At 35.6% G+C, this 27,629-nt stretch overlaps 1 protein-coding gene across 4 annotated transcripts in view; it reads right to left on the reverse strand.

The window, feature by feature from the left end:
• The window catches only part of MLLT10 (MLLT10 histone lysine methyltransferase DOT1L cofactor), a 123,872-nt gene that overhangs the window by 50,847 nt on the left and 45,396 nt on the right, over positions 1 to 27,629 (reverse strand). For 3 of the 4 annotated variants that reach the window (XM_066552360.1, XM_066552335.1, XM_066552352.1), the window contains 4 exons: positions 25,568 to 25,663; positions 13,472 to 13,567; positions 7,638 to 7,893; positions 5,010 to 5,579 (listed from right to left, as the gene is read on the reverse strand). In XM_066552360.1, the coding sequence (XP_066408457.1) occupies positions 5,010 to 5,579; positions 7,638 to 7,893; positions 13,472 to 13,567; positions 25,568 to 25,663 (1,018 nt within the window). The remainder of the gene's footprint in view (positions 1 to 5,009; positions 5,580 to 7,637; positions 7,894 to 13,471; positions 13,568 to 25,567; positions 25,664 to 27,629) is intronic. The other variant, XM_066552343.1, reaches the window with a different exon arrangement.

Below are 27,629 nucleotides of genomic sequence, written 5' to 3' on the forward strand. Positions count from 1 at the left end.
GTATGCCACTTCTATTAAAAAATTAGGAAATAATATAAAATCAGTCCAGTAAGTTATTTTCCATAACTCTCAATTTCCACCATTAGTCATTACACCTCTGTAAGTCTTAAAATCTTCCTTTCTGCCAGATACATCCAAATTGCATAACATTAACTACTTGTCAGTCTCTCTTATAACTTCGTGAGTTTTAAAGACTCACTGAAATTTAACACTGAAATTTAACACTGACAGTCTAAAAGCATGGAAGTACGAGGTATTCATCATCAGGAAATGTCAATACTTCTGGCTGTAGCTGCTGATAACAACTGTTTTACTTAAGAACTTTGATGCATTTCATGACAATCCCCATTTTCATAAATACTTCCTCATGTAGTTTCCTCCCTGTTACCAGATGAACATCTCCGTGTTTCCTACACCAACAATCATCAATTTTAACATTTTAATCTTGTACACATTCACCAATCTCAACACCACTTCTGTTCAGCCTCAAATATGAAGAATGAAATTCTCCATGCATTGATTTTGCTTTGTATGCTTTCTATACCATTTGCTTAGTCCTCAAATACCATTAGTATCAATTAGTATCAATTTCTTCTTTATATTCTATCTCCTCTGAATACAAACTGGCTTTTTTAACACAGCAAGACTTCTGCTTTATGTGCTATTATGTTTATCTGCACTTTGCAGATAAAAACATAATAGCACAAACTGTTTTAGAATAATTTTTCCTAAAATCTTTCTCCCAAGAGAAGCTACTAAGTCAAACTTTAAACACAGCATCCTGAAGATTCAACAAAAGAACAAAAGTATTGAGGGATGTGTATCCAAATGAGAGTAATTTCAAGTTACTCTTCTACTTTGAAACTCAGAGTTCCCTTATGTCATCAGTGCAACAATGAGCTTAACAGTACCATGATCTTGCACAGCATAACCTGTGTAACATTGACAAAGGTTTCAGCACAGCTTGAATCAGATTGGAAAGGAGAAAAAATATACATGCAACTAATCTGAAGCATTTGAAACTTGACTGCACAGGATAGGATCAACTCAGAATTTGAAATACTGCTTTAATAAAATACAATACTGGGTTTGGATGAGTCTTTTATTCCAAGAAGTGTCTAGTGTTACCAACCAGACCATACTGAAGATTGGCTAAGGGCAGAATATATATGGTGCAGAGATAAAAATGTAGAAAGACAAATTCTAATTTCACCTGAATCAGGACAAGGGAATTCCAGAAGATGGACACATAAGGGTGCTGAAACAATAGGCTAGCCATTTCGAGGCCCACTTGGTAATTTAATCTTTTCCAATCTTCTTAAAGAAAAAAAATTATAAGATTTTTTTAGGGTTTACAGTACACATAACGGCATAAAATCAATTTTACAAAAATTAAAATATTGAAGCAAATAATCCCCTGAAGTCCTTAGCTACTGAAGTTGATACTATACAATTTGTTGTACATTTGAAATCAAGAGCAGAACCGAGAAAGACAGAGAAGTGCCTGAAGCACTGTAAGAATTCCAGCAGCAAGTATCCATGCTGAATTTGGAAGACAACTGCACAAGAACTTTATCTACCATGAAACAAAAATTTCAGATAACTTCTGATACTTGATTCTTTCCATTTTACATTGCTACATTATTCCAAAAAAGTCAGAAGGTACTGTACATCACACAAAATGTTCTTTTTCCTGTTGCTGAGAGACACAAGCTCTCGATGCTTTACAATACTAGACTAGAAATTTTTAAACATTATTCCCTAAAAGGATGGTGAGAATAAACTTAATCCTGAGAATACAGCTTGGGCAGCTTTGACTTGGAAAGTTAGATAGCTCTGTAAAATAGTTGAGTTTAGATTAAATCAATACACACTTTCCCCTATTAAAAGATTCAGATCCTGAAATCACTCAAAGACCAACCATATTTGGGGTGAACCATTATCAGCTTTATACAACTCCTCCAATAAGTTAGGCCTTTTTAGACAATAAACTTAAAATGCTAGTGAATTCTCAAAAAAAGACAAGTATGGTTTGTAAATGAGCTGGTATCTAAAGAACTTTGGTGGGTTTTTTTAAAGAGTGTACTAGTAAAATGTTAATTTACTGCAAAAATTCCCTATCACCCTACCAATTTAAATTTTATTTCATTTTTTAACAGTTAATTTTTTTTCCTTTGAATACAGTGTTAAAGTAATGCATAAAATGCTTCCTGTCAGGTTATAAATATATTTCAGAAAAAATAACAGAGAGCATAAAGATTGAACATTCAAGTTTAACCTTGAACACATCAGACCTGTTGCATGGCAAACACAACCTGAGTGTATGTGTTGTAACAGCTTCTAATAACATGACCTTATACTATACCAACATTCATGGTACATTTCTGTTATTAAGCAGGAAAAGAGAAGCCCTTTGGACTAGATAACTTTGGAAATGAAAACTATTTCTACAAAATTAGCTGAATATATTCACTCTGAATAAAACTTTTTGGGAAGACACCTAATTACATATAAATAGCACATGATGAATCTGTGTTACCTTTTAAAATAAGCTTCCCTTCACACTTCATCTCATTTGAACATTAATTATGAACACAATTATCATACATCTGTGAAGTCGTATTTTTCATAATTTTTATGGATCTCTACAAGTACTCTTCAGAAAACTGAAAGAGAATGATAGCTTTACATAGCTGCTGTTAGGAAGACTATTAAAAAAAGGAGGAGGAGATTCCTGCAGAAGTGCCTCAGCAGCTTTGTGTAGTATGGTCTAGCTCATTCCTGATTTGGCTTCTTTGAGGTATCAAGGTATTTCCAAGTAAGAGGCAATAAAAAGTTTTTGATTTGAGTACTCTGTGTTTTCACTCACTACATTTAGATGCACAAAATCTTATCTGGGAGCTTGGATCAAATAATTGAGATTCCCTTGTCAGATCTTGTTACTCAACTAAGTAGTGGGCACACTGAAAAGAGAAACATTAGAATATTACTCCTGAGAAAATACATGTTTCTGATCATACTGGTAATACTCATATGTCCTTTTTCCCTGCAACATAAAAAATTGTTGTAAATTGGGTTATTTTGGGTCGCTAAACCAAAAAATGCTTATGATGAAGCAAGGAGAGCAGCACTACAACTGTAAGAAAAACAGGAGATGAGGGAGAAGGTTACATTACAAAAATAAGCTGTGATTCAAGCAGAAGTTTCTGGACAAATTTAGAGCTCGTGCTCAAAGATATCCCATTTGTTTTTGTATCTCTGAGTTTTCTTGGTTTTGTTAGGGTGATTTTGTTTATGAATTTTGTTTGTTCATTTATTCATATCCATGTTCTTTGGCATCCTCAGAAAATATCACTGTTTTAGAGGTCTAATGCTGGCCACCAAGAATCTAAGTATACTTAATAGATGTAAAACTATAAGCTGAGTATCATGATAAACGTAATAAACCAGACACGGTATTTCCATCCATGTATTTATTTACCAAGAGTTTAACATTATCACTGGCATCTTCTAAATAGAAGAGTGAGAAGTCATGAAGAGGACAAAGGAAGCAAGAATGGACCTGGACAGGGAAAGGCCTGTTCAAGGAGCTGATGAGAGCAGAATATTCTATGATAAATATAAGAGGGAAACTATAAATATAAGTGGGTCATTCACTTCAAACCAAGACCTTGTACTTCTATGTCCTACCCCAACTACAGCAATACATAATCCCCCTCAAAGAGATCATACAGGAATAAGAAAGTTCATACTATAATAATCAGAACACTGATATGAATCTGTTAGATGCTCACTGTTCTTAACAGGTAAGAGGTAAACACGTTCTTAAAACTGTATTTTAAACAGAAAGATAAGTAGTGAACTATGAAGTTTGGTCATATGCCATTTCTCTCCACTGATTTTAATATAGGAAAAGTATTTTTTAATATAGCTGCTACTGCTATTGCCTTTATTACACATCATAAAAATGATCATTTGTATGAAACTACTTTAAAACAATGTGGCTTTGACATCAAGTTTTTAAGTACCTGACTTGTTCTGAAAGAAATACAGGGTTTTTTTTCCTTGAACTATGTATATTTTAAAAATATCTCTTGCTTATAGAGTGAAAGTGTACAATACAAATAGCATAAAACCCTCCCCAGAAGCAAGGATTCAAGCTCCATTTCTCTCTTCCCCCAAATCAGAAAAATGAAGAAAAAGAAAATTTAAGAAAAATAAAATTTAAAAAAAAAAAGGACAAAATTTTGAAGTTTCAGAAGTGAGGTAATTTGTTATTTTTACATCACAAAAGCTTTGAAAGAAACTTCAGAGCAACAAAGACTTTGGTAGATAAGAGTATCCTGCCAGGCCATTCCACACACAGGTTTACTGGAAACAGAAAGCCTCTCACAGCCCCAGATGTGCAGAACATTTAGAACAGAGGAAGAACAAACCAGCCAATTTCAATTGCTAAATAGCACACGAGAATATGAAAATGTCATCCAGCTGCACAGGAGTCCAGACTCAGAATATAATTTTACATGTTTAAACTGGTCATTCTCCATGTAGACATTTTGATTTTCAGTTAAGCTGAATTGAGAAAATGGAACTGAGGGACACATTCAGCAAAGCTGACATACCTGAGTACCAATTTTGTTTTCTCTGTGTAACTGAACACACAGACAATCAAGTCAATACTATCACTTTTTTTTTTTTTTTTTTTAGCTAAACCTGTCATACATAATTTTCAAAGAACCTCTTTACATGCAACTTTTCCCCCTACAGCTTCAAAACCTGCATTTATATAGCCTCTAGGTCAATACAAGGTCCACCTACTACAGCCACCTACAGCACAGTGGCACCTATACATGGAACAAAAATTACTTTTCCAACAGTCCTGTTTCCCCCAGTGTGATTTTCATGATACTTTAAATGATACTATGTTCCTGAAAAGCATACTCAGAATTATAGCTAAAATAATAAAAACATATTTTAAAGGTAAAAAAACAAATCTAATAGATGCCTACCTGAACCCACTGGAGATGAACCAACACTAAGACTTTGTAAACTTCCATTCCTGAGCAAAGTTGGAGATTTTTGAAGACCAGAGCTTGTCACACTTCCTGCAGCAGATGCCACAGATGAAGTTGGGGAAGCAGAAGAAACTGAAAGATGGGAAAGACTTTCTTGACTTTTATTTCCTTTAGGTCTACCAGGCCCATGTTTACTTTGCTTATTTCCTTTCCGTTTCTTCTCTGTTACAGTTTCTTCTTCTAGTCCAGAAGTTTGAGCTCGTTTGTATGCTGTAGGAGTAAGGCTTGAATTACTTATGTCTCCAGGTGAGCTGTCAAAGTTTTTAGATTGGGGAACAGCTGCTGACGATGTAGGGAGACCAATTAAGGAAGTGAAACAATTGACTCCACCCTCTTGGCTCCCAGCCTCTCCTTTATGTACATCTTTGGTTGACGAAGCCTGTTGAGAATGTGTGAAACTGTCACTTCGTAGATCTGTGTCTGTAAAACTCAAAAAGTCTTGGGGAGACTGAACTGAACTTCCAGAAGATGACTTTATGCTCCCAGGAGTGCCCAAAAAGCTTCCTAAAAAGAGAAAGAAGTACAATTATGTTTTTCCCTGTAGTTGATGAAAACTGATGGGAAGTATTATGGTCTTAGAATAAAAAAAAATTTAATGTGAAAGACTGTGAAAAGCTTTACCAAGAGCTAAAGAATTCTTTAAATAACTCAATGGATTGGTTCTCCTGCTGATCTTCACTTTGCTGGATATGAGTCTCAGATTCCTGTCTGAGATACAAATTTGCATCTAGGGCACAAACAGGTGAAAAGGAATAAAAGAAGAATAACAATTTTGTTGCTTAGGCACCTTTAACATCCATCATGTTTTGAAGCCATATCAAACACTTGGTGCAAATTGGAGCAGTTTTTTTTGAACATACAGCTATATAAAAAAAAAAGCAAGCTAATAGAAATGTGCTATGTTCACACATACACTATGCCCGCAATCTTCCTTACCACTCTACCTAAAATCAAGAGTCTGACAGAGGTCAAGGGAACAACAACAATTGGGCTTAATTCTCCCCAGCTGAGGAGGAGTTCCACAGAAGACATTTTTCAAAAGTGCAAGAGAGAAAGTGAAAAACAGTGTATGAAATTGGCATTTTAAGACTTCTTTAGCACTGTCACAGAACCATAAAGATCTTTTGTGTAATAGAATTACATTCCTTCTTCAGTACTTGGAATGCAGTCATTTCATCACCATATTACTGTATTCAAGGCAGAAAATGAAGCACTCTTGGGAAATACAAACATCTACATGCACTAAAATTCACTGTTTTATACAGGTGAGTGTCTGTGGGTACTGTTTCACAGAATTCAGACTGATGACAAACATCAAGAAAATATTCCTAACTATGACACTAGGTATAAAAAACCCATGTCCTTTAAAAACGAGTGTTTTATCTTTAGTACTCCACTCAACATTGTTAAGAATTCCACTTATAATAAAATTTATTTAAAATAAAATTACATATACAGTTAACTAAAAGAATTTAAATATCATTGTTTTGTATTTTAAATAAGTTATATCAACTTCCCTTAATGCAGCCCAGAAGAAAATGCATGCACATAATTAAGATCTATTTTGCAATCTGCAGTAAGATTTTTCTTTAAATGAGGAATTATAGATGGCAATTTTCAAAGTTTTGAGAATTTAAACAAAAAAAAAACCTTCCTCTTCTTTCAAGTAAAAAAACCCGACATATTGAAAAAAACTTGTAAATTTACAAGTGTTCACTGCATAAATAAACTCAAAAGGAAAATCACCATCACAAAGCATAAACAACAGTCAACTACTAGACACCACAATGAAAATTACTAAAAATTACTTTACAGAAGACCTAGTGTGTTGTGTTTACAAATAACATGTTTTACTAAGTAAGGAATTTGAAAAAAAACTTTTAATTTTTTTGATCATTTTTCAACTCTGATAAAGATGCCATAATAAAATTTGCTTTTAAGAAGTGTTCATAGTGCATGTAGTGGGTTTTAGCAAGCTCAAAAAGTAACAGATTTTGTACTACCTAAGTAGTACAAAATAAAGCATACTTTTTTTGCATACTTTTAACATCCTCGACTTCTGTTCATATATTTCAATGACAAAACAATTAAGTAGAAAGGTCTTTCACTCTGAAGGAAATTGTATACTTTCAATATCTGCATCTTGAAAAATTACTGAGGGGCCAATGCATCCTATGCATCAGGTAGTCCCGTTCTGTTCTTTAGCCAGTGCACTGACTAAAAACCATCAGTATTACTCTCTCAAAGAGCTAAGACCTCTAGACTCAAATTCTTATTAAAGTTTACCCCAGACTAACTTTCTGGCACATAAAGACACTTCTGTTTGCAGCTAAAGAGAAAACCTTAACAGTCTGAACAAAAGCATCACTTCTGCCTTTTTAAAATGTACAACCTTCTTTTTCATGTTACAGCAACAAACATTTTTACCCTGAAAATGTTAGGTTTTAAGTGAAATAATCTCAGTATTGAGGATAAAACATTAACTACTTTTCAAGTTCTGCATACAAAAAATTTCTAATTCATGTCAAAGCAGAAGTTGTATTACAGCTTAACAATCAGTACCTTGCTGAAAAGGGCTAGCTGCAGTCACAGTTGTTCCTGGATTTCTTCCAGCACCAGGCTTTCTTCCCCTCTGACCTGAGCTGTGACCTGCAGATTTCTTCCCTTTGCTCTCTGACCCTCTAGCCTCTGAAGAATCTTTTCCACTTGAAACATGTGTAGGAACTTCCTGGAAATTTGCATTTGTAAATCGAGCTGAGGTATCTTCCAACCGCTTCAAGGAGCCTGACATGGAGTTGTTGCTAGTGCTTGTGTATGTCTGGCATTTTAAAAGAGAGAAGAAATTAAAGAAACAAGTCACACAAAAAACTCTCACAACTGTTTACAAGGACCTCATTCTTTCAAACAAACACAGAACTGTTCAAATACTACTGTAACTAGAAACAACAGGAATTACAGCAGCTGAACTCTGAAGATTCTCAGCAAACAACTGAAGTACATAAAACATCATTTTGTGCAAAAAAATGCATAATGGCTTTGATTGAAATTTTTACTTCCCTGAGGTAAATGGAAAAATCTCATGGGTACGGTCTTTATAGTCTATTTAAATAGGATATTGTTATTTTATGCTTAAAATTAAAAAGTAGAAAATAAACTTTTAATGCTTTTCTGAACATACAATTTTATGCCTTTTTTTGTTAAACTGGAAATGTTCTTCCATCAGCAATGAAACTGTTCAAGGTGTCAAAACCTAAGAACTTGGATTTTTAAGACTTTATAGCCTCAACGCCAAACCAAAATCAGCTCCCTGGCATGTGAACCATCCCCCATTCATCCAATTCCTTAAGAATCACCAAGTAAAGAAGACACATGAGACAGCTGACCAAGACACACTTCAAACTCACTCTCTGACAGGTAAAAAAACACTCTTGAGCTCCCAATGCAAATTGCTGCCTCAACCCCCATCCACCCCCAAGATTTCCAGCCCCTTTCCTACACTCATACACTCTCCATAGGGCTTTCAAAAATTTCATCTTTAGGTCCATTATTTTTCTGTTAAATTTTACCGGAATTGTTCCTATTGGTGAACAATAATCAAATGAGGTTTCACAGAAAGTAATTAGGTGGGAAGGGAAACTGCATGCACAATATCAGGAAACCATACAAGGGAATATTATTGTTCTCATGATTGAAAAAAATGTGGAATTGTGGTAACAGAATTTTAATAATGTAAGAAAGAAAATGAAAGCAAAATCAGGAAAAAGAAAAAAAAATCTACTCTTATTTATACTCAAGACACCTAGTAAAACAGCTTCTTTTAAAAATATATAGATCAAACCTAGAAATTACTTATCTGTTCAAAAAGAGCTTGTCTGTTTTTCAGTTCTTTACAGAATAGAATTTAAAATAGTGTCTACAGTTATCTCTCCATTAAAGACCACACAAACACATGCCTCTTAAAATTGAGCATACACACACGTTTTCCCTGCCCCAAGTGAGATGCTTGCTGAATTTAGGCCTACAACAGAATGTTTCTTCATCTTTACAGAAAGCTTTGTATAGCAGCTGTACAAAGTTTTCCATATTTTACTAAAATAGATAAGACATTTACATAAACCTTACTTTTCAGTTGCAAATGACAGAAGACAACTAAATATACAAGCTTTGAGGAAAGCAAATATTTCAATCTATTTGCATACCAGGCCAGGCAATGATGAGTAGGCATCAATTTGCAAACACTGTGCTGTGATTTGGTTTGACTGCAAGTCTGAATCCCACTCCTGGCAGATTTTGAAGAATATGCACGCACAACACAGTTCTGCTTTGGAAAATTCTGCTCCCACAGCTATTTGCGTTTCAGAAGGTGCTGTAAGGTGTACTGAAATCTACAAGCTTACTCAGAGAATCATAACACAAACATGATGAAATATACCCTAAGCACAGAGAGCTACTGTCATTTTTACATTCTCCATCTATCACTGTGCACCCTGAAGAGCAACACCATCCATCTGCAGCAAGTCTTAAAACTTCTGGGGATTTATGGCAAACATGCAATAATCAGTCTTGGTACACATAGTACGTGCCAAGGTTTGAGTGGCCTTTAGCCCTGTACAGATCAGTACAGAGCTGTACCCTTGCACAGAGAGGGGAATTACACAGCAGGTAATTCTCCACAAAAATGCCAGGTGGTAAGAGCAGAGTCTGAGCAAAAACCAACCAACCCAAAAAAACCCCCAAAACTAACACTGGGTTTGCATGGCCAGGTTTTGGTGGGGGGGGCTATAGGGGAGGCTTCTGTGAGAAGCTGCCAGAGGCATCCTCCCTGTCCAGGAGAGCCAATTCCAGCTGGCCTCAGGACTGACCCAACACTGGCCAGGGCTGAGCCCATCAGAAATTGTGGTAACACCTCTGTGACAAAATACTGAAGAAAGAAAAACCAGAAAGGGTAATTGGGAAGATATAACTGCAGCCAGAGAAGGACCAAGAACATGTGAGAGAATCAACTCTGCAGACATCAAGGGCAGTGAAGAAAGAGAAGGAGGAGGTGCTCCAGGCACCAGAGCTGAGATTCCCCTGAATCCCATGAAGACCATGGTGAAGCAGCTGTGCCCCTGTAGCCTATGGGGATGCAGAGATCGACCTGCAGCCCTGGAATAAACCCACACCAGAACAAGTGGATGCCTGAGAGGAGGCTGTGACCCCATGGATCAGGCTCCTGGCAGGACCTGGAAACCCATGGAGAAAGGAGCCCATGATGGAGCAGGTTTCCTCACAGGACTTGTAACCCTGTGGGGGATCCACACTGGACTGCATCCTGTGGAGAAGTGATCCATGTTGCAGCAGTCAATGGAGAAGTGCAGCCCATGAGATGGACTCAGGATGGAGGAGTTTGTGAAGGACTGTCTCCCATGGGAGGGATGCTGGAGCTGGGGGAGGACTCTTCTCCTTAAGCAGCTACAGGAGCAACCAGTGACAAACTGACCACAACCCTCACTCCCCATCTCCCCACACTGCTGGAGGGAGCCAAAGCTCAAAACATGAGATAGAAATTTTTTACCAGGAGTAAATATGGGGCTGATGGCTCCTCCCAACTAAGAAGGCAGGCAGAAGAAGAGGCAGTAAAGAATTCAAATTCCTAAGTCATTGTAGCTCCTCTTCACACATTCTATATCTGTGTCCCAAGAGTGAAAAAATGTAGTGCTAACACATTAATCAAAGAGTAGTCAGGCACTTCTTATTTCAAACTTTTTCAAACTTAACTGATTCAGACTGAACAACATTTGCTATGACATTACAGGGATACACAAAAGTGCCTCTCAAAATAGCAGGGTCTGGAATCTCAGTAAAATTTCTTGGAATTAAATTCTGCAGAACCAACAGGCAATTCAACCTCACTAACAGAAGGTAAATTCAGTTTATCGTGCAGTTTTTCATGATTCTATCTAAAGAAACCACTCATCCAGATAAAAACATGCTTTAAGACATCACCCGAATAAATGGTCATTACCACTGGATTTAAAAGGTTTAACGTCTTTAAAAAGGAAAAACAAATTTCATTTCAAATTTCAGTTTCCTCCACAGGAATATTATGGTAGCAGAAGTGATTATATACCACAATAAAGTCATGCATTCAATACAAAGAAAGACTGCTGTGAAATAGAGATCAGGTTCAAAACAATTCTAGCAACTCCAGATAGAAGGACACATAAAAGGAACACATTAATGCAATATTCTGAACCAAATATTCATCTTAGAAAAAAATAAAGCTTGTTTCATTACTAAAATTTCAAAGTTTTGAGGAACACATTACAAGTTTATAATCAAGAAAAGCAAATTCCTGTAAATGGTGTTAAAAGGACTTGAAAAAATCAACTGAAGGAACTAGCCACAGCAAAAAAAAAAAAAATCACTTCTATATATCCAGTAGATACTTTTTAAAAATACATGATCGCACTTAGGAACTTCTGAACACCAATTTTCCAATAAAAACACCAATAAAAAGCTGAACACCAATTTTCCTGATGATTTGAACCACTATAAAAAATGTCAATAAACAAAGCAAACAGGTTAGGTAAAGAAAATCCACATGCAAAAGATTAAATTAAAAAACGAAAAGGGCATGACTATATTCAAATTCCAGAATTAATATTCTGTTTTAGTTTAATGAAGTTATAATTAAAGTTCTAGAATTAGAGATTTTCTGTTCACTTTAGTGTTTGCCCTAGCTCATCCCTGTGACTATCCATAGCAGTAAACCTTGTAATTAGGGAAAAGATAGGGCAAACAAAGCAATTAGAAATAAGCTTAGCAGGAAAACAGGAACCAACTGTGTCTTTGGCATTAAAAGCAAATTCCCATAGGCAGGATGCAAAAGATAATCAATATTTCTATATATTTTTTTAACTTTTACAGAAATACACAATAATATCACTTCTTGTAAAAACTTATGATGATTAGATAATCAAAGTACAAGAGGGATATAATTCAAGAAAGGTAGGATCATACACAGTATAAAAACTAAACAAAGGTTGTAAATTTTAAAGAAGTTTCCATACAAGTTCCCACATAGCCTCTCTTACAGGCTATGAATTTTCGAAGTTGTCTCAGACTCAAAAGGAATATGTTTAGGGCAAATTAATAAAATGAAATAACCAATCATGTGGACCAGTCAATACTAAAACCTAGTTTCAACATAAACTGTCACACTCACTGATTGCAATCTCTAATTGCTCTTAAATCAAACCAGCAAAGTGGTAAATTGATTCTACCTTTTCTTCTATTTTTTTTAACAGAGAGTTATTGAGAGTTTCAGAAAACCACTGACTACTAAGTCTCACTTGACACAAGAGCATCAAAGAAAATACAGCAGAACAAAAAACAAGACTCTCAACAGAAGTGTGAGCTCCTAATGATGGGATGTTAGCAGTTATGAATTCTCAAGTTAATAATCTTACTATGGAGAATAAAGAAATATGCAAAGCATAGTAAAAATCTAACTTTCTTGGAGATTATTCTTGAAATTGATACCACTAGTTGAGAGAATAATTCCAGAGACCAGAGAAAGTTGGTATTTCGATTGTTTCAGCCTGTCCTGATGAGGTCTTGGTGTACCATATGCAAACAGACATTTGTTGAATGCAACACCTCAGCAACCAAACCACACACGGTTTACACAAGCCTCAACACCTTACAGGATGATCTCTGCATATTAAGCACAATCCAACTCAAACCATCGTTCCCTGACTCGGATGTCAAACATCTCCACATAAATGGGACACATTCTTTCCAACTCTGAAATCAGAAAACCCATTTCTCAATAGCACTGCCCACTCTGTAACACCAACATTAGTGTCATTTTTTTGGTGGATAGCAGAAGTGATTCTTGCTGAGTACAGTGAGAACTGTCATTCTTTAACCCTGTGTGTTGCTGCTCAGATTAGGTATTTTCTAACACATAACAGAAAGGGAAGGTTAGAGAACATAACAGAACAACCTGCTAATAAGGCAAATTATAAGTGTATGAAGCAGGAGCTGTAATTTCATAACTACCAGTTTTAAATGCTTACAGGTTCAGTGTCAGCTCAGCATACACAAGTGAATTTTGAAGGAAAGACTTTCTAAAACTTCTCAAGTTGTTAAATATACCTCAATTAAGGAAAATTTACTGGAGCATCACTGGCACCTGAATCAAAATTTAAGTACAAAACTCTAAGCCTTTCTCCATATGAAAACCTTCAAGTATTTTAGGATTTTACATTACAGGAAAAAATACAAGAGTGCTTGATAATTATAGAATTTATACCATTATAAAGCTCCTGTATATATAGTAGAATGATTACATCATGAAATTTTGACATAAGTAACTGAAGTGGAAGAGAAAAAACACATTGACTTACTTTTTCTGTAGTTACAGTAAGAGATGGAACCAAAGATGGGGAGGACTCCGACTGCTTCTTGTATTTTTGCTTGTGTTTATCTTTCTCTTTATATTTCTGTAAGTTGTAAAGACAATAAAAACTAAGTTCAGCTTGACCTTTAACATAACCCAATCTATATTGCATCAAGTGTTATCAAAACTGAAGAGATACGGCAAAAATGTCCTGTGCTATTTGGAAAACACATTAATGCTCTGAATGTTTTATAATGTAATTTTATAAAGTGCATCAACCAAAATTGTTCAATAATAACCAGCATTTATGAATGCACTGTTGTTAGTATAACCCATCTTTACAATAATCACTTAATCAACAAAAGAAACTGAACTAAAAACAGAGACATGGCTTCTGTTTCAAAGATTTTCGTTCATTTTCCATCAAAGATTTCTATCTATCTGCATCTCTGCACCTGCACAGTATTTTTTGTTGGGATACTAATGTAAATTAATGCAAGGTTTTAGCTTTGGCTCCCCTACTGACATCTCCATGCATAAGAATGGGAAATCTGATTTAGATTTCATTTCCAAAAAAGGAACATACATTTTACAGACTAAATAAGTATTTTCCATGGTAAACTGAATAAAATATCAAAGCTATACAAATCAAATGTGCTTTCTAAAAGAGCTGAGAATGTAATCAGTTTTTTAATTTTTATTTCTTAAACATGAATGAAGCACTGGCAGTGTGAATAAAATTGTGCCAACGGAGAGAAAATAACTTCTTATACCAGAGCCTTAATAGTATAACAGAAGTCTTTCATACTGGCAGAAATCAATTTTTGGAGGATTACAGAATCAGACATAAATTGTATTTGTTTGAATAGTTTAGACAAATACTTTACAAAAACAGTGAGTCTGACAAAACTAACAATTAAACTTAGAACACAGACGTTCAGTATTTTTTCCAGTCTAATCATAAACAAGTCATTTTTTCTTAGCAATGTAATATGGTTTCCTTAGACAGTCAGTGTTAGAAATGCAAAGAAACTGCAGCTGGGAAAGAAAGTTACTTAAAGCTAGCTAGTGGCACTCAAGTATTTAATTTCTTTAATTATATATTTGTGGAATTTTTGTGAACTAACACAAAACTCTGCAGAACAGCACAATGCACAGCTATTAGTTCAGACTGCTTCTACAGAGAGCTAGTAAAAAACGTGCAACCATATGGATTGACACAAGGAGTTCAAAAATCCCATTGAGCAGCTTGGGAAGATGTGTAAGTCTAAACAGCCATATGAAAACTCAGTAACTGTTCTGAATCTTAAAAACTACCCATGCTGATCTTTCTCTATCAAAATGATTGTCCAAACTTTCAAAAGAACATCATTTGTTCAACAGCGACTGCCCAACCACTCTCACCAAGCACCAGGACAAGATGCAATATGTGGATGCTCTAGTAAGGTATGACCAAGTATCACCTTTCTATTTCTGTAACAATGGAAGAAATATCAGAAACTTATTTCATGGAATCAGCCTGAGAGAGTAAAAGAATGAATTTTTAAGTTCTCCAGTAAAGTAAAATTGGTTAACTGACAACCTAGATGCAAAGCTGAAAGCAAAACACTTTTATCTCTACCTTTATGAAGTGTAAATACCAGGTGACTGACTTAGCGATCACCTTGTTTCTAACCAGCCCAAATCCTTTTAACTAAACTAATTTTGCCAGGAATGAAATACAGTTTAACCAAGAAAGTTAATAAATCAAGTAAAAAAACTATCAGCACCAAGATATTATGTAGAACTATACTTGCTAGATACAATACATTAAGTCCTTTTAATCCTTGTACACTTCTTAAAACACAAAGACAAGTACACTTTAAAAAGCTAATAGGCATTTCTAGGTCTGGGGTTTTTACACACTCAAGTGAACTTGGTTTTTTTTTCCACTCTGCCATATGCATAGAAATATGGAGTTTTCCCCTTCATAATAAAGTGAGCAGGTGTCATAATTACAATGGCATACACCACAAGGTAGGTTTTAAATTTTTTCAATCTAATATAGGCTTGTTGAAGGAGCTTTAGATCAGGGAGGCTGTGTTTGTGTTCTTTTGTGTTTTTCTCAAGGAGAGATTGTTTGTCTCTTTTTGCACCTGGAAAACATATTAGAAAGGAAAGAAAACTACTATGGAGAGGAAGGATTCAAATGCACTGCACAGTCTTTTCATCTTAAATGTAACTATCCCCAAAGTGCTGCACACACTAGCAGAAAAGCAAGCAGGAATCAAGGAAAAACAGAAACATCTACACCAAGACTGCCATGTTATCCACTGGTTCTGTTGATACAAAGACTTTCAACAGTGCTAAGCTACCAAACTTACTACATCATCAGTGGATATGTTTAGAAAAACTTGAGTAACAATTTCATTGAATCCCAGACAAGCTTCAAGAAGGAAGCTATGGAATGGCTAACGAATGTCCGAGTTTCTTTTATCATTCTACTGGGAAATTCGAATCATCCTAAAGAATTTTTTTATTTATAATTTTGGAGCCAAGGGGCAATGACTTTAATACACTTTAGGATGAAACTTCACAACAATAACAGCAAACAATAAGAAAACTTGTAAATGAACATGTTTTACAATCTTTTCTGTTGAATTTTCTAGTGTTCTTTTACTTCCCATGTTAATTTCATCTAAAAGGCAAAGAACAATAAAATTCTGACCAAAGGAACACTTAAGAGGACTTCAAATTACATTTTGTAACACACTGAAATCAACATCAGTCCCTACACATAAGGAGGTGTCAGGAAGGACAAGGGACACAAGAACAGCAAGAAGGAAGAGGACATAACTCAATGTCTGGAAAGAATATACTTGATTTCTGTAAGGTGAAGCATCAGCAACCACACCAAATTCCTCCCCCAGATCCAAACCACCAAGACAAAGTTTGCCAGGACAGCTTACCAAGGTTACAGCTTTCCACTGAAAGCCACTGCAGGGATAACCCATTCAAAGGCCTTCTGCATCCAAGTATCTCAAACACAAGACATGTGCTGTCCTTAACTCTACATTTCCTCCTTCTTTTATGTTATACCTCCTCTCACAATTTTTTCCTTTTTTCCTTTTCTTTTATTATCTTTTTTCTTCCCAAGGAAAGTTGAGAAGCATTACTTCTGAATGTGAATTGACTTCAAATGCATACCACATCAAAGAACTGGAGAACAGTGCAGGAAAATCTCTGAAAGAAATGTTCAGCTTTTACACTGATAAGAATAAAAATTTCAACAAGCTGCTGAGACTGCTGAAGAGACATAGCTCCTACAAAATGACTTGCGGTTGCACCCTCTTCTACCACAAAGATGCATAAAAAGTGTAAGAAGAGTTCTGAAATATCCACTTTGGAATTCAGAAAAGGATTAACAGAGGGACATGAATTCCCACAATATTTAACAAATATGACAACTTTCAATCAAGTCTGTCTCAAAGACCACACAAACTAGCCATCTTCCCTACTGCCACAAAACCAACAAACTGTTAGCTCCCAATAGACAACTCTGCATGCTTCACTTTTTTAAGATCTCTATTCAGTCACAGCTCTAAAAAACCTCCAAAAAAAGGTAGCAACAACTCACCAAGATAAACATTCATACATAAAACCACATAAGAGTTCTCCATTCTAAGGAAGGTAATGATATCAAATGTCTAATCTTTTACAAGCTTTACTGTAAGGAAAATAAAGGACAGAAATTACTCTTAACAAGGACTGAAAATAATATTGCCAGTGAGTGAAAGCTAAGGGAGCATTAAAGGCAGGCAGAACACACATATCCCATTTATATACTTAGGAATGAGTTCAGATGTTCCAAACTCCTGTGCAAAGCTGATAAATGCAATCTGTACATTCTGTAAAACCAAGATTTAGCAGAAGACACAATTCCAAGGAAGAACATATGAAAAAATAAAGGGCCAACAACAAAATTGACAAAAGAAACTTTAATCTTGGTTCACAAGACCAGATTCAGGCAGCTCCTGAAATCTTTCTTACTGTAACAAAAATAAGGCATGATTGTCATGCAGCCCTTGGGTAAGCACCTGTAACAACGCTGGTCCTGAACAACTTGAAGAGCCTGGATTTATGGTGCAGCTAAATACCAATACAGAATGCCTCAAGTTCATGCATCATGATTGATCAGAAAGCTTTATTTCTCACCAGGGATCCCATTTTTGGCTTTTGCTTCTTACCTAAAAAATTATGTAATCCCATCTTAACTCCAACAATTACATGTTTCTAGATAACAAAACAAATATGGTGCAAAATTTCTGGAATTCTACAGCATCTGCTGTGCATTGCTTTCTTGTAGGGCAGGGGGTAGGTGAATGAAGAAGGGGATGGAAATGCATTCTGATTGTTTCTGTTTCTCCCACAAAGATTCAATCTACAAAATTATTACATAATATGACTTCACAAATATACTTTGGTTCCAATTCTTCATTTTTTTAGCTCATTTACTTGTTTTATCACTCTAAATATCAACACTTGCTCACTCATTTTCTTTAACTTACTTTCAGAGAAACATTTGTCAGACCAGTGAAAAAGACCAGCATCTCATCAAAATATCAAATTAAGGATGCATGTGTAACTACATTTTAGCTGGGATCTGTTACCAGCAAAAGAGATATAATAAAATGTATCTTTTCAAACTTTGGACTTCAATGTTTGGAAAAAATGAATAACACAAGTGAACAATAAATAGTTCACTTCTAATGAACGAGAATTTCTTCTAATATAGAAGAAATGAGTGAGTTCAGCTTTTCCTTTAAATGGCATTAATAATTCATAACATTTCCACATGGAAGTATCATTTAACTTGTTAAAGGTATTTACACCTATTTGCAATTCATTTTTGTCTCAGGAATGCATAGCCCTCTTGAAAGGGGTTTCTACAGGAGTTTATTTGATTAAAATACATTCCAAAGTTGGGCATTGAACAGTTCACTGTTACAAAAGAACAAAAAGGTTTTCTGACCCCACTCTCACCTTTCTCAGAGTGCTTAGTGTCAGACCTCCTGTCTGCCCACTCAAACTGCTGAACAGCAGCAACAAAAAAATAAGTGGAGAGTCTTCTGTTGTTTTAGTGAGCTACATTATTTTTGTGAAGAACATGAAAGATGGACTGTAACAGGAATAGACAGATGCAGAACAGAGAAGCAAGAGCTCATGAGTTCAGGGAACAGGAGACTAACTTCTCCTTTGCAAGAATTAAAACACATGCACACTATCAGCAACCACCAGTGTTTACTCCTTCCAAACCAAACTGCTTGCATTGACCTTGAATTACTGCATTTTTATGCCTTCTCTATTACAGAAATCCTTATCCTCCACTACCTTTGGCTGTTTCAAGTTTTTAAACCTCAACAACATTTTAAAATCTACTTTTCTTACTGATTATTAAGCAAAATCATCTGAATGCCTAAATCCCTCATTTTTCAGCTGCTTTTGACGTCCTCAAATAATGTTAATGTATCAGAATGCTCTATTAGCACAAAGTACTCATATCAGTTCTTTGTAATTTATAGATTTTCTGCACTTTGTGTCACCAAACACTGCAAATCCTGAGCTGTCACATCACAACTAGCATCCTCAATGGAAAGCTGTGCTTAGTTATTGCTCGTCCCAAATAAGAGGCCAGATCTGCTTGGCCTCTTATGTAGGACTAGTAGCTATTAGCAATATAACCATAATGACCACAATCCCCAAGTTTCAAACTCAAATCCTAATATATCTTATTTTTATAAGAACAGCCCTTTCTCAGGCATCCATCTACCTAGCATTTTTAACAGCAGAATCCACAGCAGAAAAATTGAGTGCAGCAGCAGTGCTGCTGCAGTCACAGTAACAAAAGGATACAGGTAAGAGATAGTTTATAGAGAGAAGTAGGACACTATTGCCAGCATTATTCATATACATATAACTCCAAGCATAACTTATTTTTACGAACAATTCTTGATTCAATTACTTAAATACTCAAAAGCCTCACTTAAATGAATAATGGTCATAATTTTAACCATCAATGGTAAAAAGACTCAAGAATCAATAATAAAAATGCCATCCAAAGCTTCTGTGAGGTGCAAGACTACCAACACTTATCCAGAATGAGCTGTCCTTAGATATTTCACAATAAAATACACTGCTTTTGTTATTTGCAGTTTAATATTAATTGTTAGTAATAGATATGCAGTGCCAAACACGAGTAGCACTTTCTAACTTCTAAAATGGTGCAATATTACCTAAACCAATGTAACTATGCATTGTCAGTGCTCACCTTCGTTCATTCCTATAAAAATTACAAGTTTGAATTACGTATTATATTACATACTGTGAAATGCTCCACTGTCTGCAAGATAACCTAAAGATACCTGTCACATACATATCATGAAATAGGCAAACAGAAGGAATCCATTCAATTTTCCTGTCTCTGTCAGCTTAACATCATAGATCATCTTTAACTGCATATAGTCTACCAGAACCCAAGACACGGTATGGGTGAAATATACAACTTCATAAAAAAGTATCAACATCACCTTCTAGAAACTGTTACAAAGCACTAGTAATCTTGTATTAATCCAGAATCCAAAGCCAAGAAAAAGAACTTTCAAAGCACCTTCTACTTCTGCATCTCTCACAGTAATAGCTATAGAATTGAAATCATGCTGATTGTGAATGGTATAGAGTTAATTTACTTCACCTAGTTGGTGTGGGGCTGTGTTTTGGACTTGTGCTGAAAACAGTGTTGATAATGCAGGAATGTTTTCATTTTTGCTGAGCAGCCCTTATACAGGGCCAAGGCCCTTTCTGCTTCTCACCCCACCAGCATGTGGGCTGGAGGTACACCAAAACCTGGGAAGGGACACAGCTAATGACCAAAGATATCCCTCCCACACCGCAGGACATCACACTCAGCAGATAAAAGTCAGGGAAGAAGAAGAAAGGTGGGATGTTCAGAGTGATAGCATTTATCTTCCCAAGTAACAGTTACAACTAATGGAGCCCTGCATTCCTGGGGATGCCTGAACACCTGCCTGCCCATGGGAAGTGGTGAATGAATTCCTTCTTCTGTTTTGCTTGCATGCACATTTCTGCTTTATCTATTAAACTGTCTTTATGTCAACCCACAAGTTTTTTCACTTTTACCCTTCTGATTCTCTCCCCCATCCCATAAGGGAGGAGAATGAGCAAGTGGCTGTGTGAGGGTGAGCTGCTGGCTAGGGGTTTTATTTTCTTTCACAGTAAAAAACTAAAATGTGTACTTTGAGATGGAAAAAGACAGCTGTAACCTAAGCAGCCTTACAAAATTCTACGTCTTGCAGACCACTTTTTAGGTATACCTGAGGTGGTATGCTTGTCATTTTGATCTTATAATAATTAACTAATCCCAGCTGACAAGCTTAATGCTACTGAGGTGTTTGCTCTGCTAATGTATACTAAAAGCATTACTCTTTTTTCAGTAATATATAATGTGTTACTTTAAGGTTAAAAAAATATGAGGGAGTCAAATCAGTAATTCCATTACAATCTTGAGAATTGAGACGGGAAGTTCCTACTTTTTCTCTTACTAAAATAAAAGAAAATATAAATTAAAATGAGCTTATATTCTTAAGTATTTTTTCTTGACCTCAACAAGAGATCATTGTGCTGGTGCCAGCTCCAGTAAATGTCATGCAGTTGATTATCAGGATGACAGTTGTATACACAGAACACTGCACAAGTTGACAGAGAATTTTAGTGAGCAACAAGTCAAACCAGACTGTCACTTTTCCTCTTAATCCTGCAGATAAAAATATCTATTACTAAATACACTCAGATAGAGTAGCTTTCTAATGAAATTTTGTTTACACAGCCACATGCTGTCAGTATTCCCAAACAGTTAGACTTCCAACAGAATTTGACATGAAGAGATGTATTAAAAAAGAAAAGACTACACTCCTATGAAAGTCAATACAGAACAGGTGTCCAGAAAGAGAAACCCTCTTCACTGGCAACAACAGTAAAGACGGAAGGATGAAAGTATCTCTCTTTTCAAACCCATGGAACCCAAAAATTCAGTTTTAGGAAACAGGAACTGGGTTCTGCATCTTAGATAGATATTAGTGTGTCTATACACTGAAATACACGTGGTTTATATTTACTGATCAGCTTTTAGAGGTGTTTCAGAGGCATGCTTCTTTCCCTCTGACTGAACAGAATTTAGAGTAAGTTAACACGGACACACATCACCATTTGCATCTATACCACACAGTTCTTATTCAAATAATATTTATCTAGTATTACTTCAATTACTAAAATTGAAATAATTTCAAAGTGGTTGCAAAACACTTTTCTTCTAGTTATCTTTAGCATTCTTACAATTTTGCTTCAGACATCAAAAGCAGTTGAAAGGATTAAACAGTCAAATATATTAAACTGATTAACAAAACTTACAAATTTAATAAAAATGCAATGGGATACTACATTACTGAGATGAGTTTGGAGCTCTTTTCCCCCTAAAAAGTTACATAAAACCCCCAATCTTCAAGTAGCATCATTCAGTTTATGAAATGAGGCAATTCTGAGGAATGACACAATTAGAATCATCTTTAAAACAGTCTATACAGCACTATAAAGTGACTCCTTGGGACTAAAACAAGATTTTTTTGTTGTTGTTTTTTAAGAGAAAAAAGAAACCACTGCTTATGCACTGAATGATAACCCAAAAACCTGCAATCTGATCCAATTTTTACCACAGAATCTTCTGTGATGCATAGCAGGTCCATTTTACCTTTTCTCAGTCACTTGTGCAGACAGTGAAGAAATGCCCCAGGAACACTTGATCTGAGCATTTACAACTCACCTTGTAACAGCTCACACAGCTCATTAAACTCATTAAAAAGCATCCAGCACCTTTCTCCCAAATGAAATTCACTACCCTGACACATGAGCACAGGCTCCTGCACAGCACACAGGCGAAGTCTGGGCAGTTCCAAGCCCAGTTCCAAACCAGCACACAGCCTATGGGAACTCTCAATGCAGAGACATGGTTTAAATCTCCCCCTCCCATGGGCCTAACAACCAAACTCCCAGCTATGGTGGAACACAGCGAGTGTGACACACAGCCACAACCTGTTCTGAGGTGTTCCAGTTTCTACCCACAGAATCAGAAAAGCTGTCATGTTTCTTTAAGAACAAAAGCAGCAAAAAGATGCCCACCATGCATTAGTAGCTCAGTGTTTAGGACACTTATCCTGGTTCCTGCATTTTAGGTTCTCCTCTAAAGCTCTCCAACTTCTGTGATAGTGACAAGAGGCCCTTTGTTACTATTTTATGCTTTTTGCCTCTTCAATCATTTCTTAGACATCTGCAGTCTTGAGTCACAAGCCCATTTTTGTTTAATTTACACTATATGAGCCACTACAGCAGAGTTTTAAATTTTCTCTTCCTGCTCAGTTCAGACCAAAGCACTTCTAGTAGAAAAGGCACCTGTGTCATCCAGCTGCTATATAGTAGTTAATTACTACATAATATATTCACATTTTTCCGAAGTCATAAACATACAAAGCTAGTAATGTTGCCTAATTTTTTCATGTTAGTGGCAAAAAAAGACTTTAATTATACAAAGGTTAATTCCAGATATGTTTAGTTCCTTCTTTAGTCCTTCCAAACATAAGACTGCCAGTAACATTAAAGCAAGGCATTCTTCCACAGCCTCATGGTGGCCTAAGTTTTCCCAAGAAAGCCTGAGTGAGTACCTGGGCCCTGAAGAAAAGGGATATTTTAATGGAATGTCAAGTGACATACTACTAATTCTCTTTAGAAGGGACACAGCCTCATCACTAAATCATTTCAAGGTAGCATCTCTGCCACAGAAATTAACAATGCTTAGGCAGTAGTAATCAGAATATAATGAAGCTATTTGTTCTGTAGCTTCAACATCATCATGAAAATTAAATCATACCTAAGGTTTGGTTAGAATTGTTCAGGGTTTTTTTATTATTATACCCTTACATATTAGTTACCAATTTTGTTGGCAGCATGCCCAGAAGAGACTAAATACACTATGGAACGGAAACACAGGCTTTCAGCTGAGCCTGTTTGTAAAAATGACAGTTACCTATATTAACATTTCAGACCAACTGCTTCTTACTGCAGTGTAATACTTCACATGCACAAATGGACAGGTTTTGAGGTCTTAGGAAGAAAAGTGGTTCCAAACCACAACTCATACAGCTACTGCTTGGCAAAACAGAAAGCTTTAATGATGCCTACAGATCAGATCATCCAAATTTCCAAAGAATGAAGATGAAAGATACAGCAGAAACTACAGTGGTCTTGAGGGGGATTTGGGTGCCACACACACACACAAACACTACTGTATCAGTGAAGAAAGATATAAATATTTACTATAATATGACAAAAATCTAGATTCTCACGTGATTTACAAAAGAGGAAATAAGGAAAGCCACCCTAAAAAACTGCCCTACTCCTCCAAGATATTTAATACAGTTTATCAAATACACAGCATAAGATGAAAAAATAGCTGACACCATTGACTGAATACACTCCCTTTGAAAGTCCCTCCAAGTGTACCCTCTAGATCACACAGGTATGACCTGGGGAGCATAGTATCTTTAGTCAAATTCATTTAAAGAAAGACAGAAAGTAACACCCAAAATAAAACAAAAGCCACAAACCAACCAACTTACAAGTTTTATCAGTGTGAGTAAAAATCCATGCATGCACTTTGATAAAACATGACCTAAAATATGACAGTAGTGAAAACTAAGAAGAAAACATGGCAAATATTAGTAAGGGTTTATCGTGCAACTAATTCTGTAGTGTGTAATTCAAAATTGGTTTTTCTACCGACATGTTACTAAGAAAAAAGAAGTCTGCCAAAACCCCATACTTTTATTATTTTAGCCCTAAATTTAGATTTAGAGGTACAAGCAGATAAAGACACAACCAGATATCTGCATTACCAGATAAAGACAGAATGATTCACGTACACCATTAAACAAGTCTAAAGATTAGATTTTTTCAACGATTATCCAAGAAAAACTGGCAATCAATATCCATCCAAAATGGAAGGGATCTTAAAATCCAAATCAAATATTAAGGAGACTAAGAGTCTAAAGAATGACATTTGCTATTCAGTTTCCCGTTTCTATATAGTTCCTTTGTATAATACACATTTGGTCAAAAGATTCTTTGATTCCAATTTTTATGTAATGATTTTTAATAATGGAAAACTAAGTTTACCCACATCCACACAAAATCCTATTAAGCTACTTGTATAGGACATGTGCTAGTGAGCAGCTTTGTATGTATTCTTAGAGGCCTAAAAAAAGTGCCAAAGCATATCTGAATTATTGTGTCTGTTATCACCCTCTGTTTAGACGACAAACTTCCTACAGACAACTGTTAATGCATCAGTAATAAAGACCTAAAAATAGTAATCGTGATAGATTTCAAATTAGTTTTTAATAATATGCAAAGTCAGATCATTAAAAGAGTATGGCAACATTAGAAATCAGCAGTTATGTTCTTTGTACACTCACAGCAAGATTTCCCAGGTGAGTAAGAAGGTATTTTGCCAGTACAGTGGGCTCGACCACTGGTACCAGTAAAATGTGTCAAGATGTCACATTTTGAAGAAGAGCTGTCAGTTCTTTGATGAGAGGAAGATATAACAGGTTGAAACATAAGGAATTAGATGCACGTGTTTATCCACACAGTTGCTAAAATCTGTACTGCTGGTTTTCTTCTTGGTGTAGTCACAAAGGGTATACAAGAAAAGCTCTAACAGAAAATTAAAGCAAAGTAAGTTGCATGGAACAGCCTTCCCAATGGATATGTTTCAGTATCACAAAACTGAATGCAAACAGAAATAGAGAAGTGCATGTACAAATGCACCTGAAGAGGTTTCCTAATTGGATGCCAGTACCTATGGTTTATCACGTGTTATTTACTATTCAGTGGTTCAGAACAAGATTTTCTTCACGCTTTTCAGCCAAAATTAAATTTACCAGAAAGGGCTACTTTTAAGCAGATGTGCCACATAATTAGCAACGACAAATCCACTTACTTTTTTCTCCTTCTCATGATGTTTATCCTGAGAGTGAGAGGAAGAATCACTTAAACTTTGATCATATGACCTATTAGATCCCCGTTTGCTCTTTTTCTAAAAAGAGAAAATATATTTATGGACAGAGAAAAGGAATCATTTGAATAAATAAAAAGTATAAAGCATTTCCACTGACAAGATGCTTTATTGCTTGAGGAAACAAACTTCAGTGCTTCAGTTACTGGAAAGCTGACTAATTACTGACACTAAAATTCACAAGACTACTGAATACATACCAGGAAAAAAGCCTGTCCCTGTATCAACTTTTACACCTCTCACAAATTTGCAAGATATGCTTTCCACAGAGAAATGAAATATGCCACTTTTTAAAGGTTAAAAGATGCTAGACACATTTTCAAGTTTTCATAACATAAAACAAAAAGATGCTGCTCAAATGAGTATCACAGGAAACCACAGTAATGCCCTGACACATGCTTGAAATGCATTGTAAGGTGACTTCATGATTTATTTATTATTCAAGCGATCTGTCTGGTATATTTTCATTAAAATGGATTAAAAACCAGGATAAAGAATGCTACAGTCATGTCTGTGATTATAAGTGGCAGATGTAATTGCCTGTATTTCTGTAATGTCTGAGAACCTAGTTCAGGACTGCAAATACTTTATGCTAGGCCAGTGTTCTAAATGTTGGTTTTCTTGTAACTGAGGAAGCATTTAAAGACACTTCAGGGCACTCTTCTGTCAGTGGAATAGTAGATGTAGAACAGTAGTTTTCAGTGGAATAGTAGATGTAGAACACCCACCATCTTCAGCAGTAAATACTAAGCACCTGTATTTACCAGGCATTAACAGTCATAACAATCCTAAAGAAAAATTGAAACACTTAAAACAATCTTGCCAGTCTTTACTGTTCTTACCACTACAGCTTTGTAATGGAAAGCTAACTAACTGTATGTCAAATATAGAGTTATGTCTTTATCATAAAACTTGGGTTTTAAATAAACATACCTGTTCTCAATCATAGCAGCACTGCTACATTCAAATCAAAGGCATAACAGTGTAAAGGTTTGCCTTTGCCACTAAATAAGAGACCGTTTTCACTTTTTTTGTAAATACTTAGCTCAAAATAGCAAAAAAAAAAAATTAGCTTAGTAAGGGCCTAGAAAGCCCTGACTTGTCTTCCTTATGAAGCAAATTCATCAGTATTCACAAAGGCACAAAACTAACCTCACCAAGCTAATCTTCTAGAAACTAAATTGTTGACTGGTCCTGTGTTTTTACCCCACTGCAACCTAAAAGTCACACCAAGTATTCAACTTTTTTAACAGTGAAAAATAATCTGCACGTTAAACTATATTTACAAGCGTATCTGAACATAAGTCTGCATATTTTATTATTAATAAATAACATTTTTTCAACATCGGTAAGCCCCTCAAGTCCACACACTCGCACATGTACACAGAAACAGATATCTGGAACTGTCAAACTATTAAAAAGTGAAAGACTCCAGAGGTCTGATCCAAAACCTTCTGCATTAACTGAGAAATTTCAATGTTTTTCTTTTCTTGTTTGTTTTTTAAAAATTAAACCTCAGGTCACTTCCTTAAGGTTGTGTTTCAGAGAACCTACAAGAAGGGAATACTCACTGGCTACACAGTGAGAGACAGAACAAAAGAGGTTGGGCAGAAGAGTAATAGAAGCAGAAAAATATGGAGTGCTTCTTTTTTCTCTAGAAGTAGTATTTTCTAGTTTACTCCAAAATGGACTGAATTCCTAGAAGGCACCTAAACAAATAGCAAAAGAAAACATTCCAGGAACTCAATGAAAAAAACCCACTAAATGTGCATGCTATTTCTGGCAGAGGGGGAAAACCCACACATCTATAAAGTAACCACTTATAAAAACATTTCCAGCTAGCACTTCTGGAACTGTGATTAAAACATTGTTTTAATGAAATACAACCTACTTTTTGAACTACATGAAAATATTATTTCTAATGCTAATGGCAACTCAGAATAAAAAATAAGTCAGTAACATTTATTTATAGAATTTAATAAATACA

The sequence above is a fragment of the Molothrus aeneus genome, chromosome 1 (assembly GCF_037042795.1).
Source record: "Molothrus aeneus isolate 106 chromosome 1, BPBGC_Maene_1.0, whole genome shotgun sequence".
NCBI lineage: Eukaryota > Metazoa > Chordata > Aves > Passeriformes > Icteridae > Molothrus > Molothrus aeneus.